Source organism: Cygnus olor, chromosome 14 (genome assembly GCF_009769625.2).
Source record: "Cygnus olor isolate bCygOlo1 chromosome 14, bCygOlo1.pri.v2, whole genome shotgun sequence".
Classification (NCBI taxonomy): domain Eukaryota; kingdom Metazoa; phylum Chordata; class Aves; order Anseriformes; family Anatidae; genus Cygnus; species Cygnus olor.
Genome location: NC_049182.1, coordinates 4,733,324 through 4,742,727, shown reverse-complemented (window position 1 = coordinate 4,742,727; position 9,404 = coordinate 4,733,324). Strand labels below are relative to the sequence as shown.

Below are 9,404 nucleotides of genomic sequence, written 5' to 3'. Positions count from 1 at the left end.
CCCTGGATTATAAACCTTCCAGGAAGACCTTCCGTGCCGGCCAGGCCTCCTAAATGAGGGTGCAACACAAACTCGTGGTGAACCTGGAGCTGTCCTCTGCTCAGGGAGAGCAGATGAAACACCTCCCTGTAGACAGTTATTGTAGGTGTTCTCCCCAGCTGAGAAATGTTTGGGAAACACTTGTAATGCTTTTTCTCAGGTGTTGCAGAGAGGATTTGTTTTGTAAATAGCAAGGCTGTTAATTGCCTTGACTTTAATAAGACTGAGCTGAAAAGGTGTTAACAAGTTTCTGTTGGGCTGTGCTGGCTATGAGCCACTGCACAGGGCTTCGTAGTGGGAAGGTGGCAAAGTTGCTGTGAAACTACCTTTGCTCTGCAGAGGGAAAAGTATTAGGCACCAATTTAGCCAAAGACCCAGGGTAACGTGATTTTTAACTTGAATTGCCAGGCAGTTCTGTTTCAGTGGGTTCGTTTTCTGCCTCATGATGTGGACTGGTGTGTCCTCGCTGCAGCACAGCTATGAAGGATGGGCCGGAGAGGCTGTGGAGGGTGGGCTTCTCCCTCTGCTTCTCCCAGGCACTGCTGAAGTGAAGCTCCCGTGTCCAGGGTGGGAAGCACAGGTGCTTAGCAGCTTTGAAAATCAAGCTGGGGAGGTTTAGGGATCTAACTTTAAGCACCTCAATTTAAAAAGTGTTGCTTAAGGTCGGAATTGGTCTTAAAGTCACTAACTGCTCACAAAAACCTCCATACACTCCAACAAGCCAGACACCCAAATTCCCTATCTTTCCTTGAAAACCCCTGTTAATAAATCCTGCAGAAGGCATTGCACAGATGCTTTTTCATCCTCCTCTATGGGAATGGCATTAGCAGGGGCTAACCAGGGGCTGATTAAGGCCCTTTAACTTTGTCATGCTAAGAGTTGGTTTTGCAAGTCGAAAAGGACCTGTGACTTGTTTTTCAAGACTTTAGGGAATTGCTGGCACTCACTGGTTTTGCTGCACCAGCTGCAGCGTGACCGGGAATCTACGCTGCATATGAAAAGGTCACTTACCCTGTTGAAGAGAGGAGAATCTAACACTTGTCAGCTTGAGTGATGGAGACGCGGCATTGAGAGCCATAATATTCATGTCAGAGAATTGCCAAGCCCATGCGGAAGTGTTAAAGATGGATGGCCCGGGGATGTACTCCTGACACTTTAATATGGGGGGAGGATACAGCACAAACATCTCATACAGAATTATAATCCATGAAAGGGCACTGGCAGCATGATTTAAAGGTAATCCACCCAGCAAAGAGTGTAACAGCTGAGGCAAAGCAGGCCTGGACAGAGGAGGGCTGCTGCGAGCAGTGGCTGGGCTGCACAATCGGGGCTGTGGTGGGGCTCAGAGGGAGGAGAGCATCATGCAGCTGGATTGGGATCCTGCAGGGATTGAGAAGAGCTTGGCCAAAGCACAGCCACCTCCCAAGCACTTCGCAAAGACCACCTACACAAGTGGTTTGTCAGTGCGTGGCCTTCTCGGCTCCATTTTCCTCCCATGCTTGTCAATATATCAAGCAGATGCTGTCCCGTTCCCCTGCAGTCAGCAGTGAAGCGTTTCGTGACTTAAATAAACTTGATTTTCACATGGTGAACCCACACAGCAAGAGCAGTGACTTCAGGCCAAGGCAGCTTCTGTCCTGGGTGTCCCTTAGCAAGCAGGTTACCCTTGCCGGGGCTGCTCCAGCACTGTCCAAGCAGTTTAGGCCACAACTGTGGCCAAAGTGTCCCCGTTGGGTGACACCCCACGATACCCAATGCCATGATCCAAGGAGCCTTTGCCCTCAAAGGGGAGAGGCAGAGGTGACAGCCCTTTGGGGATAGGCATCAGGATTTTGTTTTGAGTTCATGCGGCACCTGCTGCACCTGGTTCAGATTAAGATTTTTACTTGTTCATTTTATTTAGGATCATTATTACGACTGTGGGATGGCAGTCAGATTCCTCATCAAGGGTTTATAAAGCCAGGTCATCCTTTTTTTTCAAGCATGAAGTGATTTACAGGTGGTTGGGATTAGTGTCCCAGATTTGAGCTGACTTCAGGTAATCAAGAGTAAATACATTCAGGTTTAAAGACATCATTGGTCCCTTCAAATGCTCTTTGCTTGTGGTTAGAGAGCAAGTCTTTGCAAGCCAGCAGATGATGGGACTTTGCTTTCCTGTGTGTCATTATTTATTTTGAAAACTGATACGGAGAGTTTTGCTGTTCCAGTAAAGCTGCTGCTGAGGTGGTGAAATCAGCCTGGATCATGCCCTGCCAGCAGCCTGGGGTTTCTTACCCTGTGCCCTCGTGCATGTGGTGAGCATGTGGTTCCCGAAAATGAGTAATGGTGCTCAGGGGTACAGTGACTCCCTGACAGCACGTGATGGATTAGGATGATCCTGAATTTCTATTGTTTCGTAGTGAATGTAGTGAGAATTGATGACTATTGTATCCAAGCAACAAGGGGAGGAAGAGAGAGCTTCAGCTTCTCAAGGACTGTGATATCTCTGTCAAGGTGCAGCTCTAAGGCATAGCACTGTCTTTTGTGTTTGTTCAGGCTCAGTATTAATTCAGCAAGCTATAGAAAGAGGGGAAATTGATATCATGAGATGGTACTTAACTTTCCCCCAAGTCCTCCTCAATTTGTGTGTGGTCTTTGGCTTTTGCATGAGATATGCTCATTGCCTTGGATAGTCTGGATGCCAGAAATATAAATGGGTTAAAAAGGCAATTAGACAAATTCAGGGAAGGAGACTTCATCTCCAACATCTAAATGCAACACAGCAGAGCCGAGTGCTGGCTCAGCAAGATGCTGGCCCCAGGCTGGGGGAAGTGGGAAGAGCAGCTCATGGGGAGCCCTCGTCCGCCAGGCTTGACCTGGGCAATTTATTAACCCTGATCCTGCCATGCAGTAACACAGTTTCTATATTTCACCCGTTACCCTGGTGAAATAACATCTTCCTGCCTCTGGGCACCCATGGCAGCGCTGTGCTGTGTCTACTGCAGCCTCAGCCTGGGGCCCCTGGGCAGCCCCACGGGGCCTGGGCCCGGTTCTCCAAAATGGAGCCCGCACCGCTGTGTGCGTAGGCCGGCCCGTGGGCACGGTGAAGGAAAGGGGCTTTGTTTGCTGTTTTTTATCACTTCTAGTTCAGCCTAAATGCTGGGGGGGGTTGCAAACAAATGCTGCTGTGGCAACAGTGACAAAATTTTATTTATTTATTTTTAGCTGTGGTAGTGTGGCCTGTTAGTTATGGAAGTTTTGGAAGCAGCTACTCTGAGGGCAGCAAAGAAGGCCCCTAGCTTGGTGGCAGGCTGGTGTAGCCCTTCCCCCTTTAAATAAATCGTCTGCTGGAAAAAAGAAATGCATGTGCAAGAGTTCTGCTTCCCGACGTCTGCGTTTTACACCTTGAGCTTCCTGCCGTGGCTCACGCGCGTGTTGGCGGCTGTGTTTGCACTGGAAGCCGATGGGATGTCGGCACACATTGAGATGTCGGCACACATTAGCATCAAAGCCCTGGTAGTGTGGGTCCAACGTGCCGGCAGGGCTGCCTCCCCCTGTGGTGACACCAAGACCCCCAGGTGAAAGGAGGACCCTCTGGGGATGGCAGCAGCCCCCTCCCGCCCTCCCTGCCGCCGCACCCGAGCAGCAGGGAGCCAGCAGACGCATTCGCAGCTGTCCCCAAGTTTTCTCTCCTGCCCGGAGTTCAAAGGGCTCCTCTCGTGCCTGGCAGAATTGTGCAGCAAGTGCCGATGCTTTCCACATCAAAGCAGGGCAGCCTCTAGTTGTCTGGGGGACTGAGGCCGCAGACGAACTAAAGAGGCTTCGGGAGCTTCAAAATGGGCTCTGGCGGGTGTGACCCTGCGTACTCAGCACTTGGAAAAGGTTAGATATTGCAGCGATAGGTCTTAAAGCAAACCCTCCGGGGATTGAAGGCTGGGGCCAAGTTTCATTGAGGTCTGGGAAGGAAAAGGCTTCTCGCTGACTTCAGTGACTTTTGGACTGATGATGGGAAATCTTGGAAGTGCTGGGCTTTGCATAGAAATGGGTGGTTTTACACCTGGAGGCGTGCTGCTAGGAAGCCTGAAAGGAAAAAGCCAATTGTTTTCATGATGGTGTTTATTGCAAAATACAGTCCAAAATCTAACTCTTTAGGGATGCCTTCAAAATATATAGAGAAAACAGATTGTGCTAAGCAATAATACAACTTATTAATAAACAGTATTAGGCATAAAGAATTCTGAATTCTTATCTGCTAGTTTAAAAAAAAAAAGTAAAGGAATTTTAAACTGCTTAATTTCATTTGGTACAAATACATGAAGCTACTGTCCATTCAGGGCAGGGGTTCTGGTACCAAATCACAAAAGTTTAAAAAAAAGATAAAAAGAGAAAAACTGTAAACACTGTCTGTAAACCTATCAAAGCCCTCAAAAAGTTGCAGCTGTGCTAATAGAAATCACAATGCTGCAAAAATTCCTCTCACATCAGAAAGTGCATAAATTTTCCACCAGGAGTATTTACAAGCATGACCTGTGCAGGAACACCATGGGGGCCCCGGGCTGTGATGCCCGTGGCAGTGACGGAGCTGCCCAGTGGGACCAATTCAGGCTGCAGTGCCCATCCCACCCTCGCTCACTGCTGATGGCCTGGGCTGACCGCTGGCGGTGGTGCGATGAGCTGAAGCCACCGAAAAGGTGAACGTCTTCCCTCCATCAGATACACAAAGTGACTCCCAAAAAGAAAGAAGCTGTTAGTAAATACTGAGGAGAAACCATGAAACCAGAAGGACTGTGGTCCCTCAGCGCCCACACCTTGTGCTTCATGATCTCACAGCATTAATTCAGAGAAGGTCCAGTCTCATTGTCCACTTGGACCTCCAAACCCCTTTTAGATCCCTGCTGTGCCCTAGGGAAGGCTCCTTCCCAACCTCGGCTACGGCAATGGCCACTAAAGGTGAAGAAACCCAAAGGTCCATCTCGTGATCCCGGGCACGGCAGCGTCGGACCTTCCTCTATCTCTTGTGGCCCTTGTTTCTCCGCTTGATGTGGTTGGTGGCGGCAGTGTCGCGGCGGGCACAGTAGTGCTTGGCCACCAGCTGCCGGCACTGCTCGCACCGCACCGTGCAGCACCAGTGGAACTTGCAGTTGCAGCTGGTGACCACCTCCGTCCTCCTCTCCTCCACTTTGAGGCCACACTCGGTGCAGAGCCGCCGGCAGCTCCTCTTCTCCCACTGTGAGAGGTTCTTGCCGGTCTGCAGGCACTCGCGGCCCTCGGTGCCGTGGTGGCCCAGGCTGGCATTCCTCGTGCAGTAGTCAGGGGAGTCCTCCAGGAAGACGAGCTCCGTGGCGTGGACGTGGTGGAAGGTCTCCGCCGTGGCCCCGCGGCTGTCGGCGCTGTTGCCGGCTCTCATCCTCCTCTTGTCCATCTCCAGCTTGTGGGCTTGGTCGTATTTCATCTTGAGGTAGTTCCCAATCTCTCGGAACTCGGCGAGCTGGAGCCAGCACGTCTGGATGCTGCAGCTGCCCGACACCCCGTGGCACTTGCAGGCTCGCTTCATCGTAGCTTTCACAGCCTGGGTAGAAAAGGTGGAGAAGTTAGAAGTGGCAGATCATTGCCATTTACATTTCAAAAATGGGATACATGGTGCTTCCACTTCAGGGACAGTGGGTCAAATGTGGCTCATGCTGGACAGGACCTCAGGTGCTTCCAAGACATGAACTCATGCTTTTATTTCAGTTCCAGGCAAACATCTGTCTGTCCTTGTCACTAATTAAAGGACAGAGATAATGAGTGGGCACAAACTATTGTCCCCAGCCCTTCCAGGAGCTCTTTCTCCAGGCCAGGGTAAAGGTGTGTGTGCAAGGTCGTGCCCTTCTGGTGCGTCCCGGTCTGCAGCTCACCTCTCTCATCGGCATATCAACCCATCACCTCGCACAGAGATCTCATTCAAAATGTGTGAAACAGCGCTGCGGCGTAATGACACCAAACCTCTACACGTCTCCTCCAGGCCAAGCACTTCACAGATATTATCTACCCATCTCCCTCTGGTATTTATAAGGTCCCAATCACTGGTATCTATGTGAGATTACGCCTCGACACACCCTATGAGATAGGTATGTTAAATGTTGCCGTCCTTGTTTTTACAGACAAGGAGGTTTGGCCAGAGCCGCGGCCTCTGTGGGCCGGGTACCACACTCTTCCTCGCACCTGGCTTCCCCTGCTGAGTATCTTGGAAATGCCCATTGCAGGAATGTGGGCTGGTACTTGTGCTACAGACCAGAAGATGTGAGTATAAAACTGGCATATTTCTGAATAAGTGTTCATGGATAACTGCGCTGCACAAAGCTACAGATGCTGGAACTGAATCTTACTGCAGTTCCTCACGAGTTCCTCACGTTCAGGTTTATGGTCGGATTCTGGCTGTGGCTTTTTTCCCCCAGGCAAATAGCACAGTGCCTAGGTTATCAGAGACAGAGAAGGGGACTTGAGCAGTCTACCAGGCTTTCTGTTGTTGTTTTCAATATAGACGTTGTTGTTTTTATTATTATTATTATTACTGCTACTATTGTTATTATTATTTTAAGTATTTGACTTACAAGTCTCCCAACTTCATTGTTGTGCAGGTTGATCAGGGCGCGGGTGTCGTGTCCTGTTTCCAAAGCATCCACAAAGAGCTTGGAAATCCTTTCCCCAAACTCCACGTTGTCGCTGCAGCCTCCCCAGACCCAGCCGCGGCCACCTGCAAGACAGACGTGTGGTAAGAACAGAACCACCCTGGCGGACCGAATCCTTCCCCAGGACTTGCACCGAGCTGAGGGCTGGGATGACACCAGCCCGTCTTGTTGTCAGCTCGGAGGGGGCTGGAGCCCAGCCGCGGCAGGCAGCACACCGGCAGCTCACCGACGCGCCCGTTCCTGGAGTCATCGCAGCCGCAGCTCTCAAAGTCGCCCATGCTGCAGTTCCTGGTCAGGGTGTACATGACGCCGGCGGAGCTGATGGCATGCACGAAGGACGTCTCCCTGGTAGCTGGGGGAGAGGAGAAAAAAGCTGTCACATGTAAACGTACGCACCGGTCCTGGATTATTGGGAAGGGAGCTCTATTGTTAAACCTTCAGCATTGCAAAGGTGCAAGAAGTGAATAACAAAGCAGTTTGCACAAAAGGTAAGGTGCTACAGAAATGAAATGCTCATGACTGGAATCTCTTCCAGCTTCAGCATCGATAGTTTCAGCAATTTGGTACAATATTCTGCAGGTGTCCATGCATGGGACGGAGTTTCTTGGCAACAGTAGGATGGTACAGTAATATCCCAATCCTGCTCTCGCCAAGGTTGGTGATCCCTCATGTCACCTGGCACTTGGTTTGTCCCTGCCATGTTCTGCTTGGGGGTTTGTTCCTGCTTTGGTCTCACCTGCTGGGGAAAATTACAGTTCATCTTGCATCAGTCAGTGGTTGAACCTGTGCTAATAGCAGTCCGGACCCACGCTTCTATTTTAGTGTCTATTCTGGCTCTCCTAACAGAGTCAAATAGAAACGCCACTGGGAAAAAATCTATGTTGGCTGAAGTAGATAGCATTCAAATATATCCACAACTTTCTCTTGAGAGCAGTTTATTAGCACTCGCCCCTGGTTTCTCCCTTCATCTCCCATATCATTCTCCCCATATCAAACTCAGGTGCCTCCATCACTGTGCTCCCTGTGATGCGGCACAAAAGCAGCAGGAGCGAGCCCGTGGACCAGCACTGCAGGAAGGGCTGAGCTCTACCTTAGCATGGATATAGATCATAGAAAAAATATTAGCATTGTTTGTGAGACCAATTAACGCAGATGGAGAAAAGCCAGCATGGTTTCTGAGGGACAGAAAGCCTTCCCATCGGCTGGCTGCTCTCTTCAGAGCACGCCCCGGCTCCTGCCAAAGGCACCCCGCGGGCACTCACCGCTGCGCAGGCGGTTGTGCGTGGAGAGCTGCAGCGCGCTCTCGGGGCAGTTCCAGCGCTCCCACCCGAACTGGAACTTGCACTCCTCCATCCCGCTCTGCGCGCCCGCCGCCACGCTGCTGGAGTACGTCAGGTACGCCTGCACAGGAAAGCGCGTGTGAGATCCTCGGCTTTTCAGCTTTTATCCATGAAAACAGACACAGAAGGGTTGCGAGTCCTTTCCCTTGTTACTCAACCCGGTTTGGAGCCGATACGCTCTGGGAAATCTGGTTCTTTAGAAAAGCAATATTTCCCATTTGCAAAACAAAATTGCTTTACTTAAATTGCTGATAGTGACTGCGTTAATTACCTTAGGTCCTGTCATCAGAAAGTTGTTCACAGACCTGAAACGAAGAGAAGAAAACGAGTTGCACAATTTAACACAGGCTCAAGAGCATCCCCCAGAAATGCCCCTTCTGCTGAATCCTACCATGCTGCTGCATTGAAAACGACACCGCAGATGCCCACGATGGAGAGGATGAGGAAGGTGGTGCTGCTCATGGCTGTCAAACCCCAGGAGTTGGGTCCCTCCGGCTGATCCGCAGCTCCCACGCCGCAGGTCTCTGGGCAGGGCCGCCTTGCCGCACCGAGTCCCAACGTATCTCAAGATATTCGGGTCCAGGAAAGCTGCAGGAACCTACAACCCTGATATTTATAAGGTGAAGTTCTGAATAGTCAAAACCCCCCATTCATTTGCTACCCAATGACTTAATGTGGTAAAAAAGCTCCTGCGCCAATGGGTGACAAGGAAACGCCTAATGTTGCACTTCAAAAGGCAGAGTGGTGTCACCGGGAGCTGTGATGATGTGAGGAGAGCAAACTTCCCTAACAATGGGCGACTTTTAACTCCACTCCACACCAGCGCCATCCCTTTCTCTCTGCCCCAAGTGCACTTGCCTTCTCCCTTTCACACCCCGCTTGCGAGCGGAGGCCAGGCCCCTGCGCGCCCTGCAATAACAAACCGGTGCATTTCTATGGTTCCCCTGCCAGCCGCCTGCTCCCTACCAGGAGAGCTCCCCGAGGAGTTTTAACAGCACTCCTATACAGATCCACCGGGGGTAGACCTCCCACTTCTTCTCGATTTGACGAGATTCGTTTAACGGCGTTTTTTTTCCCCCCTCCTTGCCTCCTTATGATGAAAGTTTCTGTATTTCCATCCTGATAACAACAGCGTGCACGTCGCGGGAGTGTTTGGAAATCTCTCTAATTTACGCGGCTGCAGCTTGGGAACACTGTGTGAATCACTTATGTGGTTTGCTCCATGCTTCAACGCTGTAATTAGGGGAACAGTTTTCCGGGGGTAGCAATTTCCCTGCAGTGAGGTCTGCCCCGGCAGCAGCCGGGCTCTGGCTGGCTCCACGCACGTGAGCACTGCTGTGAGCCGAGCGAGGGCCTCGGCCCCTCTGCTTCATAC

The 9,404-nt window shown here is 50.9% G+C and overlaps 1 protein-coding gene and 1 long non-coding RNA gene across 2 annotated transcripts; one reads left to right on the top strand and one right to left on the bottom strand.

Moving 5' to 3' along the window:
• Positions 1–2,131: 2,131 nt before the first annotated feature.
• LOC121077960 lies at positions 2,132–8,428 on the top strand. Its single transcript, XR_005824388.1, has 3 exons — positions 2,132–2,333; positions 6,162–6,300; positions 6,639–8,428. It is a non-coding gene; the product is annotated as an uncharacterized LOC121077960 (long non-coding RNA).
• On the bottom strand, positions 2,340–8,491 carry WNT8A (Wnt family member 8A). Its single transcript, XM_040573641.1, has 6 exons — positions 8,421–8,491; positions 8,301–8,334; positions 7,952–8,090; positions 6,916–7,041; positions 6,612–6,754; positions 2,340–5,587 (listed from the first exon to the last, which is right to left on the bottom strand). The coding sequence occupies exons 1-6, from the start codon at positions 8,489–8,491 to the stop codon at positions 5,027–5,029; spliced, it is 1,074 nt and encodes a 357-aa protein (XP_040429575.1). The 3' UTR covers positions 2,340–5,026.
• Between the last annotated feature and the right edge of the window lie 913 nt (positions 8,492–9,404).

Excerpts from the sequence above, each read along its gene's own strand:
- WNT8A (XM_040573641.1), bottom strand. The coding sequence starts at position 8,491 with ATGAGCAGCACCACCTTCCTCATCCTCTCCATCGTGGGCATCTGCGGT. Across the intron at positions 7,042-7,951 it reads GCACAACCGCCTGCGCAGCG|CTACCAGGGAGACGTCCTTC; the intron begins GTGAGTGCCCGC and ends CCTCTCCCCCAG. Across the intron at positions 5,588-6,611 it reads ACAATGAAGTTGGGAGACTT|GCTGTGAAAGCTACGATGAA; the intron begins GTAAGTCAAATA and ends TTTTCTACCCAG.